Source organism: Mobula hypostoma, chromosome 11, assembly GCF_963921235.1.
Source record: "Mobula hypostoma chromosome 11, sMobHyp1.1, whole genome shotgun sequence".
Taxonomy (NCBI): Eukaryota; Metazoa; Chordata; class Chondrichthyes; order Myliobatiformes; family Myliobatidae; genus Mobula; species Mobula hypostoma.
The window spans coordinates 92,061,075-92,083,080 of NC_086107.1; the positions used below are offsets into that span (position 1 = coordinate 92,061,075).

Genomic DNA, 22,006 nt, shown 5'->3' on the forward strand with positions numbered 1-22,006 from the left:
AATACAGGGAGACATAATTTGAAGGTTGATTTTACTTTTATTCAGTTATACAGTCCTTCTGGCCCAATGAGTTTGTACTGGCCATTTACACTCACATGACCCATCAATCTGTATGTCTATGGGATGCGGGGGGAGGTGGGGACTGGAGCACCCAGGGGACACCCATGCGGTCACGGGGAGAATGTACAAACTCTTCACAAGACAGTGGCGGGATTGAACCCAGGTCGCTGGTGCGTAATACCGTTACACGAACTGATACACTACCATAGACGTTAGGAGCCACTTCATACAAACTTTCTTTCCACATAAAATTCACAGCAGCTGGGAGATGACAGGCAATCTTTGCCCAACAATCAACCTGAGGTGCAAAGATTGGAAAGTTTAAGGAGCTAAAGTGGGAGACAAATAGACCACGATCAGCTCTGATCCAACTTAAAGGTAGATCGGGCTCAACAAGCCAAATTGTCTTTTGCTGTGGAGACAACCCATCTGGGAGTGGGGGAGCGGTTCAAGATTCTGAGACCTGGCCCATCGACGCTCAGAGCAGCTGAAGAAAGAACTCACCACCTCGCGTGCTGTTCTCTGCTCCGTCATGTTCTCAGCGCCCTTGTCAGCTCCGTTCGATTCTGCAACTAAAACCAGACATTGACAGCCCGGGCGAAGCAGGACAAGGTGTCGGGTGAAGGTCCTCAGAGTTTCATGGAGTGGGGGTGGGGGAGGAGAGAGGCGTTAGTGGTGAGGGATCTCATCAGGACTTTCTGCCTTGTGCCGAGTTTCTAGCCAGCCGCATGATGGTGGCGGGTCGTAGAAGTCCTGGCAGGCAAGGGGTTGGGCGAGAAATGGAAGGAGACCAGAAGAGGACAGAGCTCAGGGTGGAGCGGACTTGCTGAAGCATGGGCAATCACGTTTTGGCGATCTGTTCACAGAGTACAAATGACGGGAAACCTGACCAAGGGATCATCAGATGAAATGACCAGAACACCGTAAGACATATAAGCATAATTAGGCCATTCAGCCCATCGAGTCTGCTCCTCCATTCCATCATGGCTGATTTACTACCCTTCTCAATCCCATTCTCCTGCCTTCTCATAATCTTAGATGTCCTTACCAATCAAGAACCTATCAACCTCCGCTTTAAATATACCCAATGACTTGGTCTCCACAGCCATCTGTGGTAATGAATTCCACAGATTCACCACCCTCTGGCTAAAAATATTCCTCCTCATCTCTGTTGTAAATGGACGTCCTTCTATACTGAGGCTGTGCCCTCTGGCCCTAGACCCCCCCCCACTATTGGAAACATCCTCGGCACATCCATTCTATCTAGGCCTTTCGATACTCAATACGTTTCAATGAGATTCTGTCCTCATTCTTCTGAACTCTGGAGAGTATAGGGCTAGAGCCATCAAACACTCCTCATACCTCATCTCCTCCTGTGACCATTCTCACGAACATTATCTGGAGCCTCTCCAATGCTAGCACATCCTCTCTTAGATAAGAGGCCCAAAACTACTCACTATGGTCTGATCAATGCCTTAAAAATCCTCAGTAATACATCCTTGCTTTTGTATTCTAGTTCCCTCAAAATGAATGCTAACATTGCATTTGCCTTCCTTACTATCAACTCAGCCTGCAAGTTCACCCTTAGGGAATCCCAATTTCCTGAATTCGCTCCCCGTTTAGAAAACAGTCTGCACCTTTATTCCTTCTACCAAAGTTCATGACCATACACTTCCCTACACTATATTCCATCTGCCACTTCTTTGCATATTCTCCAAGTCCTTCTGCAGACTCCCTTATTCCTCAACACTGCCCGCCCTTCCACCAATCATTTTATCATCACAGAAGGCCTGGGCGGTGATGGGTAGGGTGTGACATGAAAGGAGACTGGAAGAGGACAGAGTTCAGAGATGAGCGGGACTTGCCAAAGTCTTGGGCAATCGAGGGCGAGGGATCTGCTTCCAGGAGATCACCGGATGAAACGAAAACAAGTGAGTTCCTTACCAGCCACACCTGGAGCGGCAGTCGGCAATGGTGGAGCCGTAAAGGAGCCTTGGAACTTGTTCATGGGGTTGTAGGTCATTGGAGCTTTGGGGGCCATCTTCATTGGAGGGGAGGGAGGCAGTTTTCCTTGTTCGTCCATCCTCTCTTTGTTCACTCTAGAAAGAAGGGCAACATGAACACATCACCGTCTGCCATCAGGGATTGACCCTCTGGCCCATTGTTTACCTATCTGTTTTTGTTTATGTACGTTCTTTTCCATAGATTCTATTGTATGTCTTTACATTTCCTGTAAATGTCTGCAAGAAAATGGATGAGTGAACTTGGCCTTTTCTCCTTGGAGCAACAGAAGATGAGAGCTGACTTGATAGGGGTGTATAAGATGATGGGAGGCATTGAACGTGTGGATAGTCAGAGACTTTTTCTCAGGGCTGAAATGGCTAACACAAGGGTCAGAGTTTTAAGGGGCTTGGAAGTAGGTACAGGGGGATGTCAGAGGTAAGTTTTTCACACAGAGAGTGGTGGGTGTGTGGAATGCACTGCCAGTGAAGGTGATAGAGGCAGATACAATAGGGTCTTTTAAGAGGCTCTTAGATAGGTACATTTTTTATTTTATAGGCATCCGTTAGTCTCGTGAGACCATGGATTTGCGCCTTGGAAGCTTTCCAGGACGCAGGCCTGGGCAAGGTTGTATGGAAGTTGCCCATGCTGCAAGTCTCCCCTCTCCACGCCACCAATGTTGTCCAAGGGAAGGGTATTAGGACCCATACAGCTTGGCACCGGTGTTGCCGCAGAGCACTGTGTGGTTAAGTGCCTTGCTCAAGGACACAACACGCTGCCTCAGCCAAGGTTCGAACTAGCGACCTTCAGATCACTAGACCGACGCCTTAACCACCTGGCCACACACCAACATGTGTAAGACTTTATTCACTTTGTATTATCCTGATGTACTTGTATATAGAAAGATCTGTCTGGATGGTTTGCAGACAAAAGCTTTTCACTGTATCCCAGTCCATGTGTCAACAATAAACCAATCAGTAATTACCCTTTAACTTATTCGGTGCAAGTTAACTGTTCCATGGAGTTTTCAGAGATGCTGTAGGCCCTTCAGCCCACTGAGTCTCTACTAGCAATGCTACTATGCTGTCCGAAACCCAGATATGGAACTACTCTAATGATCTGGCTTCAACCCGACCTCCAATGTTGTCCCTATGCTCTCCTTACAACCATGTGGGTTTCCCCCTGGGTGCTCTGCTGCCCTCCCACAGTCCAAGGTAAACTGGCTGGTGTAAATTATCCCCTGATATAGGCTAATGGCAAGATGGATTGTAAGGGAGTTGGTAGACGTGTTTGAGACTGGCTGAGTTGTGGGAACATTAGGAGAGGGTGAAAAAGTTTTCAAAACTGCAGATGCTGGAAACCCGAAACAAAATCAAAAAATGTTGAAAACACTCAGTGGGTCAGGCAGCATATGTCGAGAGAGGAACAGTGTTAATGTTTCAGGTCTGGGACCCCACGTCAGTACAAAAGGTGTTTAACCTGAAATATTGATCTGTTTCTCTCTCCACAGGCGCTGCCTGACCTGAGTATTTACAGCAGCTCTTTTAGTTTTACTTATTCTTGAGAAGATGTGGTGGTGGAGTGGGGAACTACTGGGAGTCAGACAATCAAATAATAAAGATTAAAGCTAATCTTTATTTGTCATACTTACACCGAAACAGTGAATTGTGTCGTGTGTCAAATCAAAGTAGGACAAATTGTGCTGGGGGCAGCCCACAAGTGTCACCATGCTTTTTTGGAATGTACGTCTTTGGGATGTGGGAGGAAACCGGAGCACCCAGAGGAAACCCACACAGTCACAGGGAGAATGCACAAACTCCTTACCGATATTGGAGGGAATCGAGGCCCGATCAGTGATTACCGGTGCTGTAAAGCAATCTATTCCACTAACCCCCAACCGGCTGCAGCAACTCACCTGAGGGCATTTGGTCTCTCAGCTCTTCCGCTCTTCAGGTCTGTGATCGCACTGTTGATGTCAGACTTAATCAGGTCAGCCTGCAGAGAGAGTACAGGTGAGGCTAATGCTGCGTTCAAGAATGGGTGGCACCAGGCGTGAACTCTGCTTAACTTTCCCCTTCATGCTCATTAAAATGCAAACCTTGGCTTTCCATCATCACCCCGTGGGAACTGATGGTTGAAGAAGAAACAACTTGTTCCTCTGCGGAGGAAAAATCACTTCGCCCTTTGGTACCTGCCTGTATCAGCCAATGGGATATTCAAGGGTGGGCTGGTTTGAGAATAATTGCTGTTTTGGATCTGATGTCTGATGCTTGCCTCCTGGCATCAGTGCAGGGTGAAAGGTCAATGGTCTACTTCCCTGTACAGACAATGCCTGACCCTTGAATTCCTGCAGCAAGTTGTTTAGTTTTTGCCTCTTCCTAAGTACAAGATATTCATTTAATCCTTGGGATGCAATGTCAGGGATGCCTCCACCCCTAGCCCTTTACTTTTCTCTTTTCTACCTTCTAGGAGAAGATAGAAGAGCTTGAAAGCCCCGGTGAGCAAAAGGTCAAGAACCACTTCTTCCTCACTGCTATCAGACTTCTTATGGGTAGCTACTCCATAAGCCAACAAGCCCACCCTGCCCATTTAACCACATATAACCATATAACAATTACAGCACGGAAACAGGCCACCTCGGCCCTTCTAGTCCGTGCCGAACTCATACCCTCCATATATCTATCCAATTTAACTTTAAGCAACAACATCGAACCTGCCTCAACCACTTCTGCTGGAAGCTCATTCCACACAGCTACCACTCTCTGAGTAAAGAAGTTCCCCCTCATGTTACCCCTAAACTTTTGCCCTTTAACTCTCAACTCATGTCCTCTTGTTTGAATCTCCCGCACTCTCAATGGAAGAAGCCTATCCATGTCAACTCTATCAATCCCCCTCATAATTTTAAATACCTCTGTCAAGTCCCCCCTCAACCTTCTACGCTCCAAAGAATAAAGACCTAACTTGTTCAACCTTTCTCTGTAACTTAGGAGATGAAACCCAGGCAACATTTTAGTAAACCTCCTCCGTACTCTCTCAGCTTTATTGACATCTTTGCTATAATTCGGTGACCAGAACTGTACACAATACTCCAGATTTGGCCTTACCAATGCCTTATACAATTTGAACATTACATCCCAACTCCTATACTCAATGCTCTGATTAATAAAGGCCAGCATACCAAAAGCTTTCTTCACCACATGAGATTCCACCTTCAGGGAACTATGCACCGTTATCCTAGATCCCTCTGCTCTACAGCATTCTTCAATGCCCTACCATTTACCATATATGTCCTATTTTGATTAGTCCTACCAATGTGAACAATTAACCGACTAACCAATACATCTCTGGAATGTGGGAGGAAACCAGAGCACCTGGAGGAAGCCCATGTGGTCACGGAGAGAATTTACAGACTCCTTACAGGCTGCGGTGGGAACCGAACCTGCGTCACTGGTGTTGCAATAGTGTTACGTTAACCACTACGCCACATGCCGCCCTCTTCCATTATTGTCACTTTAGCATTAACTTTTGCACTAGACGGTTTGTACCACTGATTCTGGACTAGTTCCTGAGGATTGGAGGGTGGCTAATGTAACCCCACTTTTTAAAAAAGGAGGGAGAGAGAAACCGGGGAATTATAGGCCGGTTAGCCTAACGTCGGTGGTGGGGAAACTGCTGGAGTCAGTTATCAAAGATGTGATAACAGCACATTTGGAAAGCGGTGAAATGATCGGACAAAGTCAGCATGGATTTGTGAAAGGAAAATCATGTCTGACGAATCTCATAGAATTTTTTGAGGATGTAACTAGTAAAGTGGATAGGGGAGAACCAGTGGATGTGGTATATTTGGATTTTCAAAAGGCTTTTGACAAGGTCCCACACATGAGATTAGTGTGTAAACTTAAAGCACACGGTATTGGGGGTAAGGTATTGGTGTGGGTGGAGAATTGGTTAGCAGACAGGAAGCAAAGAGTGGGAATAAACGGGACCTTTTCAGAATGGCAGGCGGTGACTAGTGGGGTACCGCAAGGCTCAGTGCTGGGACCCCAGTTGTTTACAATATATATTAATGACTTGGATGAGGGAATTAAATGCAGCATCTCCAAGTTTGCGGATGACACGAAGCTGGGTGGCAGTGTTAGCAGTGAGGAGGATGCTAAGAGGATGCAGGGTGACTTGGATAGGTTGGGTGAGTGGGCAAACTCATGGCAGATGCAATTTAATGTGGATAAATGTGAAGTTATCCACTTTGGTGGCAAAAATAGGAAAACAGATTATTATCTGAATGGTGACCGATTAGGAAAGGGGGAGGTGAAACGAGACCTGGGTGTCATTATACACCAGTCATTGAAAGTGGGCATGCAGGTACAGCAGGCGGTGAAAAAGGCGAACGGTATGCTGGCATTTATAGCGAGAGGATTCGAGTACAGGAACAGGGAGGTACTACTGCAGTTGTACAAGGCCTTGGTGAGACCACACCTGGAGTATTGTGTGCAGTTTTGGTCCCCTAATCTGAGGAAAGACATCTTTGCCATAGAGGGAGTACAAAGAAGGTTCACCAGATTGATTCCTGGGATGGCAGGTCTTTCATATGAAGAAAGACTGGATGAACTGGGCTTGTACTCGTTGGAATTTAGAAGATTGAGGGGGGATCTGATTGAAACGTATAAGATCCTAAAGGGATTGGACAGGCTAGATGCGGGAAGATTGTTCCCGATGTTGGGGAGGTCCAGAACGAGGGGTCACAGTTTGAGGATAGAGGGGAAGCCTTTTAGGACCGAGATTAGGAAAAACTTCTTCACACAGAGAGTGGTGAATCTGTGGAATTCTCTGCCACAGCAAACTGTTGAGGCCAGTTCATTGGCTATGTTTAAGAGGGAGTTAGATATGGCCCTTGTGGCTACAGGGGTCAGGGGGTATGGAGGGAAGGCTGGGTTCTGAGTTGGATGATCAGCCATGATCATAATAAATGGCGGTGCAGGCTCAAAGGGCCGAATGGCCTACTCCTGCACCTATTTTCTATGTTTCTATGTCACCATATACAACCGAGCTTCATTTACTTATAGGCATACCAATAAATCTATAGAATAACAACCATGACAGAATAAATGAAGGACCACACCAGCTTGGGTGTTCGAGCAGTGCAGAAGACAACAAGCTGTGCAAATACAAAAATGAAAGAAATCATAATAATAAATAAGTAATAACTATCGAGAACATGAGATGAAGAGTTTTTGAAAGTGGGTCCATATGTTGTGGGAACATTTCAGTAATGGGCCAGGGAAGTGAGTGGAGTTATCCTCTAAGTTCAAGAGCCTGATGGTTGAGGGGTAATGACTGTTTCTGAACCTGGTGGTGTGAGTCTTTTTCACCCATTACTGTATTTATTATTATATTTATACACGTATACTGTTTACTCTAGGAGCCTTACACACACACACAAGGAATTACATTGTGCACTGGTGGATTTGACATTAAACTGACCTGACTCTGACTCTGAACCCACTTCGAGACAGGAATTCTGTGTGGAGGTGCCCACAATTGAATGGATGGGAAAGGGGTGAATGAGAGATGTAGGAAGCTGTGAATGTGTGGAATTCATTGCCACAGATGGCTGTGTGGAGAAACACACAGAAAAGCCTAGATAGAGTGGATATGGAGAGGATGTTCCCTATAGTGGGGGAGTCTAAGACCAGAGGGCACAGCCTCAGAATAGAAGGAAGTTCCTTCAGAACAGAGTTGAGGAGTAATTTCTTTAGACAAAGGATGGTGAATCTGTGGAATTCATGGCTACATATGGCTGTGGAGGCCAAGTCATTGGGTATATTTAAAGCAGAGGATGATCAGTTCTTGGTTAGTCAGGGCATCACAAGTTACAGGGAGAGGCAGGAGAATGGGGCTGAGAGGGATAGTAAATCAGTCATGATGGAAGGGCGGAACAGACTTGGTGGGCCAAATGGCCTAATTCTGCTCCTATGTCTTATGCAGTGACCAGGAAGGGAAGAACAGGAGGATCTCTGTCAGGCAACAGGCTCTGACCCAGAGTCCGTGGCTTCAGGGCAATGGGAGATGACAGAGCAGGAACATTCAACTGTGTAAACACATGAAAAAGGAAGAAGTTTGGTTAAGAGCTTCTCCTTTCCAGTCACAGGAGAACCACAAGCAGAACTCATTTGATAGCTCATTTGTAATTGGCTTATTGGATTATCAGCCCAACTGATCCACGACGACTAAGATTTCCATCCAAGTTAGTGCCAATTGCCTGTGTTTGACCCATATCCATCTAAACTTTTCTTATCCATATCCAGTACTGTGCAAATGTCTTAGGCATATATATAGCAAAGGTGCCTAAGATGTTTGCACAGTGCTGTAGTAATTTTATGTTTTTCACTGTATTACTGTTGCAAAAGAAAACAAATTTCATGACATATATGAATGATGATAAACCTGATTCTGATCTGGGTCTCTGTTGTGGACTGAGAGTGGGAAGGGGGCAGCGAGAGGGGAATCATGGTTGGGAAAAGGGGAAGGGAGAGGGGAGGGAGTGGGACACGCCAGAGAGACATTCTGTAATCAATAAACCAAATGTTTGGAATCAAATGACCTTTCTTGGTGTCTCAGGGCTGGGTGTGTCTGCACCCGCACCACCTCCCTCACCCCTGGCACCCTTTCTCTGCCACCTGTCCCACGGCACTCCACAATCACCATTCCCCAACATCCTTCGCTCACGTCGGATTTACAAACTTGCACCCCACTCCACACTGACAAATACGGTACTGTACGAAAGTCTCAGACACCCTCGCTCTATATACATCCTAAGACTTTTTCCACAGTACTGTCCCTGTCCTGATGAAGAGCCTTGGCCAGAAATGTCGACTGTTTATTCCTCTCCATGGATGCTGCCTGATCTGTTGAGTTTCTCCAGAACTTTATGTGTGCGTTTTCGCTTTAAGGAGTGGGTGGCTACCCATAAGGAACCTAATAGCAATAGGGAAGAAGCTGTTCATGACCTTCTGACTATCGAGCTTTCCAGCTTCTGTGTCTTCTCCTAGAAGGTAGGAGGGAGTAGCCAGGGTGGAGACAACCCAGGTGTCATAATCCAAGGATGAAATGAATGTCTGATATTTAGTCAGAAGTTAAGGGATCAGGCAATATCTGTAGAGCCTACAAAAAAATGATGGACACAGCCCAGTCCGTCACAGGAAAAGCTTTCCCCACCTTTGAGCACAACTAGATGGAGTGCTCCCAGAAGAAAGCAGCGTGCGTCATCAAAGATCCCGCCATCCAGGCCAAGCTCTTCTTCTCGCTGCTGCCATCGGGCAGGAAGTACAGGAGCCTGAGGTCCCACATCATCAGGCTTAGGAACAGTTATTACCCTTCAACCATCAGGCTCCTGAACCAGTGTGGATAACTATTCACCTCAGTAGTGAACTGATTTCACAACCTACAGACTGATCTTCAAGAACTATACCACTCATGTTCTCAGTATTATTGGCTCACTTATTATTATTATTATTATTACTATTATTAAAGAGGCATGCTGGAGCAAGATATATCAGCTGGTTGAGTGGTGTCGCACCAATAAATTTGCTCTCATCATCAACATCAGTAAGACCAAGGAACTGATCGTGGACTTCAGGAAGGGGAAGCCGAGGGAACACACGCCAGTCCTCATCGAGGGATCAGAAGTGGAAAGGGTGAGCAGTTTCAAGTTCCTGGGTGTCAATGTCTCTGAGGAGCTGTCCTGGGCAGCTACAAAGAAGGCACACAGTCACTATATTTCATGAGGATTTGGAGGAGAATTGGTATGTCAACAAAGGCACGCACAAACTTCTACAGATGTAGAAACTTGCGTTCTAACTAGCTGCATCACTGTTCGGTATGGGGGAGGGGATCGCGGGCACTGCACAGGATCGGGAAAAGCTTTAGAAAGTTGTAAACTCATCCAGTTCCATCATGGACATTAGCCTCCCCTGCATCCAGGGGGTACAGGAGTCTCTGAAGACACAGACTTAACATTTCAGGTACAGCTTCTTGCCCTATGCCACCAAATTTCTGAATGAGCAATGAAACCATGAACACCTCCTCAGTATCTATTTACCTCTGGTCTTGCACAGCTTATTTAATTTGATTTTCTTTTTTTATAAACTTCCTATTGTAGCTTATAGTTTTATTATTATGTACTGCTGCCACAAACAACAAATTTCACGACATATGTCAGTGGTATTAAATCTGATTCTGATTTTATTATTATTAATAATAATATATTTGCACAGTCTTCTTTTGCACATTAGATTGTTTGTCAATCTTTGTTTGTGTGTAGTTTTTCATTGATTCTATTGCATTTCTATCTTCTACTGTGATTGCCTGCAGGAAAATGAATTTCAGCGTAATGTATGGTGATGTATATGTGATATATGTTAATAAATTTACTTTGAACTTTGTGGGAAGAGGACAGTTGACCTTTCACCTAGTACTGATGTTACGAAGCAAATGTCAGGCATAAGATGCAAACTAGGAGCAATTATTCTCAGATTAGTCCACCGTAGAATATCTCACAGGTTGATACTGAAGCAAACAGGCAGGTACCAAAGAGTAAAATAGTTTTTCCTCCGCAGAGGAACATATTCTTTTCTCTTTAAACATCTGCCTTTCTCTGGAGCTCATTCTACGTGGATATCACCCTTTGTGTAAAAATGTTGCCCCCTCAAGTTCCTTTTACATTTTTTCCTTCTCATATCAACAATCTCCACATAATTTAGTGCACGATCATCAAAGAAATAAACTGGTTGGAAATTGACAGCTTGTAATCAAAAAGCAACAAAAGGTTCTGCCCTTTGTGCATCTCCCTCCTGCCCTATCAAGCCCAACTCCCCCCCCCCCATCACTGGGCTCTCTATTCCACCTGTATAGTTCTCAATATGAGGAGGTAGTCAGGTTGGTGCCCAGCCTCAGTCTTGTTGTATAATTGGCTGTGATCAAGACTGTTTCTTCCCGGGGTAAAGACAGATGTGCATTTCTATATCACCTTTCAGACCTCTCTCAAGATGTTCTGAAGTGTGTTACAACCAATAGGTACTTGTGAAATGTAGCCACTCTTGTTGGAAATATGGCAGTTAAATTGTTCATCCGATGCTTCCACTAACTACTGTCTCATAATTCATTGTTAGAAATGCTTACTGGGCTAATTCCTTGGATGAGAAGGTTGCCAGGTGACCAGATGCTAAACCATTTGGTCTATGTTCTTTGCAGTTTAGAGGGAGGCAAGATCTCATGGGGTCAGGGCAAGGTAGATATGGAGATGTTTCCATGTGGGAGAGTCTCAAACGAGAGGGAGGTTATCTGAAGCATAGGTGGCAGGAATTACTTCTCATGGAGGCAGCTGCATCTCTGGAATAGCTTACAACAGTAGGTTGAGGAGGTTGGATCTCTGGTGGCATCTCCAAAGGATCTGGGAGCTGAGGAAGGTAGGGACCTGGCACAGAAGATGAGGTGAAGCCTGGGGTAGATTAGCCATGGTCATACTGAATGGAGAGGCACGTTGTGGGTCTCCCACTCTTGCATTCTGATGCTTAAACGAGTGACAAATATTAACAAGAAAAAGAAAGAAAACTTCTCTTTTTTTTTGTAATAATGCTTTAACGTCTTCCTGAGAGAAGGAATGGGGTCTCAGTTTGTGACGATAAGGTACTCCCTCAGACCAGCTACAGTGCTGCTAGAAAGTTTGTGAACCCTGTATAATTTTCTCTATTTTTGCATAAATATGAACTAAAATGTGATCAAATCTTCCCGCAAGTCCTAAATCTAGATAAAGAGAACTCAATTAAATAAAAAACACAAAAAAGTTGTTCATTTATTTATTGAGAAAAATGATCCAATATTATATGTACTTATTTGGGAAAAGTATGTGAATTTTTGCTTTCAGTAACTGCTGTGACTCCCTTGTACAGCAATAACTTCAAACAAATGTTTCCAGTGACTGTTGCTCAGTCCTGCACATCAGTCTGGAGGAATTTTGGACCATTCCTCCTTACAAAACTGCTTCAACTCTGGGATGTTGGTGGGCATCCTCGCATGAAATGCTCGCTTCAGATCCTTCCACAACGTTGCTGTATGATTAAGGTCAGGACTTTGACTCAGCCATTCCAAAATACAAACTTTCTTCTTTTTAAATCATTCTGTTGTTGATTTACTCTTGTCTTTTGGATCATTGTCCTGCAGCATTATCCAACTTCTATTAAGCTTCAGGTAATGGACTGCTCCTGTAAAATGTTTTGATACAATTTTGAATTCATTGTTCCCTTAACGATTGCAATCTGTCCAGGCCCTGAGGCAGCAAAGCTGCTCCAAACCATGATGGTCCTTCCACCATGCTTCACACTTGGGATGAGGTATTGGTGTTGGTGTGCAGTGCCCTTTTCCCTCCAGACATAACAATGTGCACTTCTGCCAACAAGTTCAACTTCTGTCTCATCTGTCCACAGAACATTGTCCCACAAGCATTGTAGAACATCCAGGTAGTCTTTTGCAAACTAGAGATGTGCACTAATTTTTGTTTTGGAGAGCAGTGGTTTCCTCCGTGGTGTCCTTCCAGGAACATAATTCTTGTTCAGTGTTTTTCTTATAGTGGTCACATGGACAGAGACTTTAGCACATTCTAGTGATTTCTGCAGGTCTTTTGGTGTCACCTTAGGTTATTTTTCACCTCTATCAGCATTGCACGTTGTGCTCTTGATGTGTTCTTTGCAGGATGCACACTCCTAGGGAGAGTAGCAACAGTACTAAGTTTCCTTCATTTGTAGACAACTTCCTCTTACTGTGGACTGATGAACACTGTCTTTGGAAATGTCATAGGGAGGTGGCTGGGAACGGACCCAAGTGCAAGACACAGACACTGAAGGACTAGGGACAGGACTAGAATACAGGGTGAGGGCTAGGACATGGACACGAAAACCGGGAACCCAGAACCGGACTGGACAAGAGAGCTAGGAGCCCGGGCTTGGACTCCGAATCAGAGACTGGACAAGGACCCAGTACCTGGGTCTTGCCTCTGGCTCGGACCCCAGAACTAGGCAAGGATGAGGCTTGGCTGGCAGGCAAGACGAAGCTGGAGTCCTAGAGACTTGAAGCGAGGCTTGGCAGGAGGCAGGAGGCTGGAGTCTTCAGGCTTGAAGCTTGGCAGGAGGCAGGAGGCAGGAGGCTTGGCTGGAGGCCGGAGGCTAGAGGCTCCTCCTGGACAGGGCGTGGATCACCACCCGACAGAGGCAAGGGACAGGAAGGGACAGAACCAACCGTAGGTAATGGCAATAAGGCCTGGCTTACCTGACGGAGGCAAGGGACAGGAAGGGACAGAACCAACCGCAGATTACGGCAAGATGGCCTGGCTTACCTGGGCAGAGGCAAGGGACAGGAAGGGAGCTAGGTACAGGGTGGCTCAGGGACAAGACTGCAGGTGAGACGAGGCGAGAGTTACTAGCAAGACAAGGCAAGGCTTCAGGCAACGCAAGGCGAGAGGAGAATTTCAGGTGAGGCGAGAGTTACCGGCAAGACAAGGCAAGGTTTCTGGCAAAGCAAGGTGAGACGAGAACTTCAGGCAAGGCGAGAGTTACCGGCAAGATAAGGCAGGGCTTCAGGCGAGGAAACAGAAGGCAGAGGAAGGGATACAAGGAGTAAGGACAAGAATCACAGACCGCCAGGGCCAGGACTTGACACGGAACTTGGATGCCAGCAGGACCGGGACTTGACTGGGTATTTGGATGCCCCCAGAGCCAGGACTTGACTTGGAGCCTCCGGTAGTGGCGAGCTCTCAACTCAGCCTGGGAACAGTAGACAGTAGTTCTTGATTCCCTCCGGCGGGTTAACTGACGGACCCACCTCGGTGAGGAAACTTTGCAGGCTCGCTTTGGCGAGGTAACTTGACAGGGTTGCTCCGGTGAGGAAATGCGAATTACCAGCACTCGCTACGGGTGGAGACTAAGCTTGCTCCGGGCAGATGACATTGGCACGCCATACCTTGGTGACTTTGCAGACGCTCTCGTGCCGAATGGCTGAAAGCCGGAGACTATAAACTACCGGTTCAGCTGAGAGTTAATTGCCTCCAATCACCAAGGCCAAGGGACACGGGAAAACAGGGAACCAAAGGGAAATAGGGAGTCAACGGTCCGGATCGTAACATAAACAAAGTAAATTTAAAGGGACCCCAATCTGGACCATAACAGGAAATGCTTTTGTAGCCTTTTCCAACTTCATACATCTCTACAATTCTTCTTCTAAGGTCCTCTGAAAGTTGTTTTGATCGAGGCACGGTGCACATAAACAGATCTTTCTTGAGAAGAGCAGGCTCTGTCAGTAACCTGACTTTGTGTGTCTTTTTTATAGGGCAGGGCACCTCTACAACCCACACCAACAATCTCATCTCATTGATTGGAATACCTGACTCCAAATAACTTTTGTAGAAGGCATTACCCCAGAGGTTCACATACTTTTTTCCAACAAATACATGTCATATTGAATCATTTTTCTCAATAAATAAATGAACAAGTATAATGTTTTTGTGTTGTTTATTTAATTGGATACTCTTTATCTAGCTTTAGGACTTGCATGAAGATCTGTTCACATTTTAGGTCATACTTATGCAGAAACAGAGAAACTTCTACAGGATTCACAAACTTTCTAGAACCACTGTAAATTCTGGCACTCACATCTCTAGGTGGGACATGAGCTCAGAATCTCCAGAAAAAGAGGATTATCTACTTGTGATGGACAACACTGGAAGAACTATAAAATACAGGAACAGAATTGGGCCATTCAGCCCATCAAGTATGCTGCACGAATTGATCGTAGCAGATTTATTTTCCCTCTCGACCCTCCTTTCCCTACCTTCTCCCCATAACCATTGTCACCCCAGCTAATCAAGAACCTATCAACCTCCACAGTAAATACACCCAATGACTTGACCTCCACAGCAATCTGTTGCAATACTTACCACTCTCTAGCAACAAAACAAAAATCCTCCTAATCAGTAGTCTAAAGGGATGTCCTTCTATTCTGACTCTGTGCCCTCTGGTCCTAGGCTGTTCCACTATTGGAAACATCCTCTGCACATCCACTCTATCTGACCCTTTCAATGTTCGGTACATTGCAATGAGATCCCCCCTCATTCTTCTAAACTCCAATGAGTACAGGCCCTGAGTTATCAAATGGCCCTCATATGTGAAATCATTCATTCCCGGGATAATTCTTATGAATCTTCTCTTGACACTCTCCAATCCCAGCACAACCTTCCTTAGATAAGGAGCCCAAAACTGCTCACAATACTCCAGATGCCTTATAAAGCATCAGGCTTGTTCACCATTATGGGAGGGAGGGAACATTGACTCAGACCATGAGAGGCCTGTGTCGGGCATTTTCATGCCTTACAAGGCGCAGATTGGAAGTCTGTGTGGGGCGCCACTCCTCACACAGACACTAGAGCAATGTGTGGTTAAGTGCCTTGCTCAAGGACACAAACACTCTGCCACAGCTGAGGCTCGAACTAGCGACCTTCAGATCACTAGACGAACGCCTTAACCACTTGGCCACGTGGTGTGATGAAAAGGACGACTCATCTAGAATCACCCATCCCACCCTCCTCCATCCACCCCCTAAGAGAGAAATGTGGGCAGTCCTTCCTGATCAAGGCACTCATACTCACCCCAACCTCAGAGCACTGGAAGAAGTGGATGTCGGGTTTGGCTTGGTCAGCCTCCTTGCAGACCAGGATGAGAATGGAATTGTATCGCCAGCTGTTCAGCAGAGAGTCACAATGTTCAATAGCCATCAGAGGGTAGGTCTCCAGCTCATCCTAAACCAAACCCAATCAGAAATAAAGATGAGCTTTATTTGTCACACGTGCATCGAAACATGAAGGACCACAAGGGTAGGCGACACTTGAATGAAATCCCAGTGGGTACAGTTATTGAGTACAGTGTACAAAGTGTCACAAACCCCAATGATTCTGTTGTTTATCTTCATCAAGCAGCTTCAGCAGACCTGGTTTTGCCTTTATAACCTTCCTTGTAACAAGTCTCACCTGAATCACCAGTGTAGGTTTATACCTGCTTGGATATGAAGGAAGTTCAAGGCTCTGGGGCCCACGCAGCAAAATGTTCCTTAGGCTAAAGGAGGAACAGGACTGATCTATCCCTACATCCTGAGATGAAAGAGTATCTTTCTTTGTCACCTGTACATCAAGACATACGGGAAAATGTGCTATTTACATCAACGACTTGCTCACTCCAAGGGTGCGTTGGGGGCAGCCCACATGATTCATGGACCAATGTAGCATGCTCACAACTTACTAATCTGTAGTATGTCTCTGGAATGTGTGAGGAAACCGGTGCACTCAGAGAAAACCCATGCGTTCACAGGGAGAACGTACAAGTTCCTCACCGACAAGGGTGAGTGATGAACCTTGCACTGGCTGCAATGCAGTGGAAAAATGGTTTGGTGATGAATCGGTGTTGGTCAGCTATAAACTCCACCTCGTCCCATACCCAATGGCCACTACGTCCTTGTCAATTGGACCAACTCCACGGCTACCTCGTTGGAACTGATCCAACCAGTAAGGCTACACAGATCAGCAAAGGTCAGGTCTCTTTCCCCACCGTGGACCGAGGCAGCCTACCTTGGACTCAATGTCCACCAGACTGACGGCCGAGGTGTTGACTTGCAGCAACATTTCCTGTGTCCAGATCCTTCCTTTGCTGTCTAAGCTCTTCAGCTTCCTAATGGACTCCTCCACAGTCTGGGTCTCCTCGTCAGGACCCAGGGGAAAGGTGGTCAGATGCTGTCAGCAGTAAGAGAAATAAAGTCCAAGTGAGAGACGTTGGAGTAGTGAGGAGAGGAGACTATCAGGCCGATGTTGAGATAAAGGGTGTACTGTTCGGGGCAGAAATGTGAACAGTGCAGACAAAATAAGTGGGCGTATTGAATTAATGGTAATCAAAACATTGGTTAGCCACAGTTAAAGTAGTTCTCGTCGCCCCATTACAGGAAGGATGTGGAGACTTTGGAGAGGGTACAGAAGTGGTTCAGAATTAGAATCAAGTTTATTATCTCACTGACATATGTTGTGAAATTCGTTGTTTTCTGGCAGGAGGACAGTGCAAGGCATGAAGCTACAATGGAAATAAATAAGAAAACAGTATAAAAGAGGAATAGTGAGGTGATGTTCACGGGTTCAAGGACTATTCAGAGATCTGATAGAAGAGGGGAAGAAATTCTTCCTGAATTGCTGAGTGTGTGCCTTCAGGCTCCTGTACCTCCTCCCGGATGGTAGCAATGAGAAGAGGGCACGTCCTGGATGATGAGGGTCCTGAAAAATTAAAGGCACTGCCTTTTGAAGATGTTCTCAAAGACAGGGAGGCCGTGATGTTGCCTGGATAAAAGGACATGTTCTGTGAGGAGAGGTTAGACAAACGTGGGTTGTTTTACCTAGAGCGCCAGAAGCTGAGAGGAGACATAATAGAGGTTTATAAGCTTATGAGGGGCCTTAGTTAGGATAGACAGCCAGTATGTTTTATCTGATACTAGAGGGCATGTAGTGAAGGTGAGAAGGAGATATGGGGGTGAGAAAGAGAACTTTCGAAGGAGATATCGCAGTGATAGGGGCGGGGGGGAGGTTTGGCAAGTTGTTTTTTTAAACACAGGGAGTGGTGAGTGTCCCGTACGGGCTGCCAGGGGTCTTGCTGGAAGCAGATACAGTAGCGGTCTTTAAAAAAACCTTTAGACAGATAGGTGAATAGGCAGGGAATGGATTTTAGGTGGATCACACGCAGGCAGAAGAGATTTGGCATTGTGCAGCACCTGCGTAGTGGGCCTGCTCCTGTGCAGTACTGTGCTGCGAAGGTGGAGGGAGACATGCAGCAATTATATTTTCTGTATATGTCACAGGGAAATATGGTCAACGATACCCAGATTTTAAAAAGAGAACTTTCTGTTCGGCTCAGTTTCGGGGTGAAGTTGACAGTGAAGAGGCCGGTGACTTACATTCACGTGGTACTGGGACTGATCGTCCATTATGAAGTTGGTGTTGGAATATTTCTTCCTCTGCTCTGCAAATCAAAAGGAAAGTAGTGAGTAAAAGTCCTGGTGAGAGAAATATCAACAGATTCTTGGAAAGGGAGTGGCTGTTGCAACTACAGGTGAGGCAGATGAAACCAGAGCCTCATTGCGGCTAATCCTGCCGTTTTCTGTTCAGTCCGCACACCAGACACTGTGCAACAAGTATCTCAGGCTTCCTTCAATCTGCCCCCACCCCCCCCACCTCTCTAAAGTCTTCACCCTGTGACAGTGCAGAGTAAATCACAGCAGAAACTACATCGGATACGTCAAGGGGAGTTGTGCAAATTCCAGCGTCAAAGTTGCAAAACCGGACCGTCTTGAGTCCTCCCTCTCTGGCAAGGGCAGGGTCATCTCTGAGTTTAACGCAAACACAAAGAAGTCTGCAGATGCTGGAAATTCAAGCAACACACACAAAAGACGCTGGTGAACGCAGCAGGCCAGGCAGCATCTATAGAAAGAGGTACAGTCAACGTTTCGGGCCGAGACCCTTCCCTTTGTCTTTTGTGACATTGCCTAATCTCTCTAGCTAACAGCTACTGGAGTTTGGAGAATTCACCGTCCGTGATGCCAGGTTGTAGAACAGCCAGGCAGAAGATCACAAACACAAGAGATTCTGTAGATGCTGGAAATCCAGAGTATTACATACAAAACGCTGGAGGAACTCAGCAGGTCAGGGGGCATCTATGGAGAGGAATAAACAATTGACATTTCAGGCCAAGACCCTTCAGCAGGGTGACACAGTAAGCGCAGTGGTTAGCACAACGCTTTGGAGTACCCAGGTTCAAATCCCACCACTGCCTGGAAGGAGTTTATACGTTCTCCCCGTGACCATGAGGGTTTCCTCCGGGTGCTCTGGTTTCCTCCCACAGTCCGAAGACATACCAGTTGGTAGGTTAATTGGTCAATGTAAATTGTCCTGTGATTAGGCTAGGGTTAAACTGGGGGAATTGCTGGATGTCATGGCACGAAGGACCTATCATGCTCTGTATTTAAATAAATAAATAGATAGATAGATAGATAGATAGATAAATAAATAAATGTTTTTATATATATATATATATATAAAAATCAGAACTGCTGCTCTCACTTCCTGATAACAGATTCAGACATTTTTTTTTTAAAAACTTGCGTGTATATTGAAACATACAGTGAAACGCAGTCATTTGCGTTAACTACCAACACAACCCAAGGATGTGCAAATGTTGCCATGCATTTCGGTGCCAACATAACATGACTACAATCCTCGACAAGAGCACAAAACAACAATAGCAAAATAAGCCCCCTCCCTCCCTCCTTCCCACGCACACGGTTCTCCAAGCACAGGACAGGACGCCTCCACCCTTCAGAGTGGCACTCGCAGAATCGCAGCCGTTTCGGGCTTTGACTTCCCCTGCTGGACTCACAGTGGCCTCAGGGCTCAAGTCATCAGGCCTCGGATTCCAGACTTCCAAGTGATTTCTAGAGCCGGCAGGAGAGGAGCAGATGCTCCCTCTCTGTGTCTCGTCTTGCTCTTGATCCACATGGGTCCCCTCACTCTGTATCTGCCCATCACCCCCTCCGTTCGCCCATCACCCGACAATCTCCTCCCTCTGGCACCCCTCACCTCCTGTTCCCACCTGCCCTCCCCGATTCTATTCTCCACCCCCCGTCCCCTCAGATCCCAGCATCTGCTGCCCTTTGCAAAACCTCCCAGCTTCTATGGCAATAGCCCCTCTCTCCCCCTCCTCCATCTGCCCATCACCCCCTTCTGCAAGGAAGAACCTTACAGATGCCAAGAGACAAGTTTATTTGGCCACAAATAGATAAAGGATGAAAGATGAGCTTCAGACTTCAACATATCAAAACATACAGTGAGCTGCGTCACTTGGGTCAAATCAAATCAGTGACAATGTGCTGGGGGCAGCCCGCAAGTCCCGTCATGCTTCCAGCGCCAGTGTAACGTGCCCATAGCTCACGTAACCCTAACCCGTACCGTACGCCTTTAGAATGTGGGAGGAAACCAGAGCACCAGGAAGAAACCCTTGTGATCGTGGGAAGAATGGGCAGACTCCTTACAGTCAGCAGTGGGAATTGAACCCTGATTGCTCAGTAAAGTGATTGTGCCAACTACTGCACTACTGTGCAAGTTTTCTTTTCTGTTGGGTTTCTAGCCTCAGATGGGGCCGTGGGGGTTACCCAACCAGACCACGAGAGCCAGGTTCGTGGAGAAACACCATCTCTGCTTCTCCGTCACCTCCCCCTGCCCAAAGCTGGTACAGAGAGGGGGGCGCTTTGGAGCACTAATCAGATCAGGAGCCAAGATATCGAGGAAGAGGTGGCTCCTGGAAACAAGTGCAGACATGGGAATAGCATTCTGCTCCTCTGAGAGAGAGGTGGACACAGCCTGGTCCATCACCATAAGACATAGGAGCAGAATTAGGCCATTCAGCCCATCGAACCTGCTCCGCCATTCCATCATGGCTGATCCCGGATCCCATTCGACGCCATACACCTGCCTTCTCGCCATATCCTTTGATGCCCTGACCAATCAGGAAACGATCAACCTCCGCCTTAAATATGCCCGTGGACTTGGCCTCCACCGCAGTCCCACCATTGGCAGCGTCTACAGGAGGCGCTGCGTCAGGAAGCTGGCATCTATGATCAACGAACCCCTCACACCCTCTTCTCACTACAATCGTAACGCAGGAGGTACAGAAGCCAGAAGTCCCACACCACCAGGTTCAGGAACAGCTACTTCCCTTCAATCCATCAGATTTGTGAACCATAAGCACAAGAGATTCTGCAAATGCTGGTAAAAGGTGATGGGTATTCGATAGGTCAAGCAGCATCTATGGAGAGGAATAAACCATCAACAAGACCCATAATCAGTTCCTGATAAAAGTTGTGTACCTTAGTCCCAAATACAGGACCCTCCAAAAAATTATTGTGACATTTTTCTGCTTCCTATGTCAATAACAATTATAAACACAAGAAAATGGGAGCAGGAGTAGGCCATTCAGCCCCTCGTGCCTGATCTATCTTTGAGCATGATCGTGATGGGGAATGTCATAGGTAAGATTTATTTTTACACATTCGGGGACATTTAAGAAATTCTCACATAGGTACAATCCTAGAGTCCTGATGAAGGGTCTTGGCCTGAAAAATTCCTTTCCATAGATGCTGCCTAACCTGCTGAGTTTCTCCAGAGTTTTGTGTGTGTTACTCTTCTGTGGGCAGGTGGATGATAGAAAAGTAGAGGACTATACAGAAGGCAAGGGTTAGATTGATCTTGGAGTAGGTTAAGAGGTCAGCATAACATTGTGGGCTGAAGGGCCTGTATTGTGCTGTAATGTTCTATGTTCTATGCTCCCTGTGTTTTTCCCCAGGTATTTACTGATTTTAAAGTCTGCAGTGTTTATGATGAAGGAAACAACTCCACTTTGGTGGTCCTGGAGTCACGTGCATACAGGCCAAGCTTCATAAAAGGGGGGATCACAGTCACTCTCTTATGGGAGATCAGTCGACCATTGGGTCTTCGTGACAATTTCATAGTTTCGCGGTCACCATCACCAAAAGCGGCGCTGCTTAAACTCCAGTTATATTCAATTGGATTCGAATTCGCCAGCTGCCATGGTGAGACGTGGGCTTAGGTCTCAGGATCAGAAGCTGAGAACCTGTTAGAGTAGTGTCTTAACCATTCAGCGTCGCGCCCAAGGAAAGCACAGGCTTCTCCCAGGCACCAGTTGTTAAGTGTGTCATGTGCACTGCATGGACACGGGCACACTTGTGTATGGTTTTAGAATGGTCTGTGAGTGGGCCTTACTGCATATCTGTTTAGTCCAGGGGTTCACAACTTTTATTCTGC

The 22,006-nt window shown here is 46.3% G+C and overlaps 1 protein-coding gene across 5 annotated transcripts in view; it reads right to left on the reverse strand.

The window, feature by feature from the left end:
* Nucleotides 1–22,006, reverse strand: part of LOC134353944 (epidermal growth factor receptor kinase substrate 8-like protein 1) — a 119,467-nt gene that overhangs the window by 27,676 nt on the left and 69,785 nt on the right. For all 5 annotated transcript variants that reach the window (XM_063062523.1, XM_063062522.1, XM_063062520.1 and 2 more), the window contains 6 exons: nt 18,088–18,152; nt 16,724–16,885; nt 15,752–15,901; nt 3,977–4,056; nt 2,005–2,159; nt 565–632 (listed from right to left, as the gene is read on the reverse strand). In XM_063062523.1, the coding sequence (XP_062918593.1) occupies nt 565–632; nt 2,005–2,159; nt 3,977–4,056; nt 15,752–15,901; nt 16,724–16,885; nt 18,088–18,152 (680 nt within the window). The remainder of the gene's footprint in view (nt 1–564; nt 633–2,004; nt 2,160–3,976; nt 4,057–15,751; nt 15,902–16,723; nt 16,886–18,087; nt 18,153–22,006) is intronic.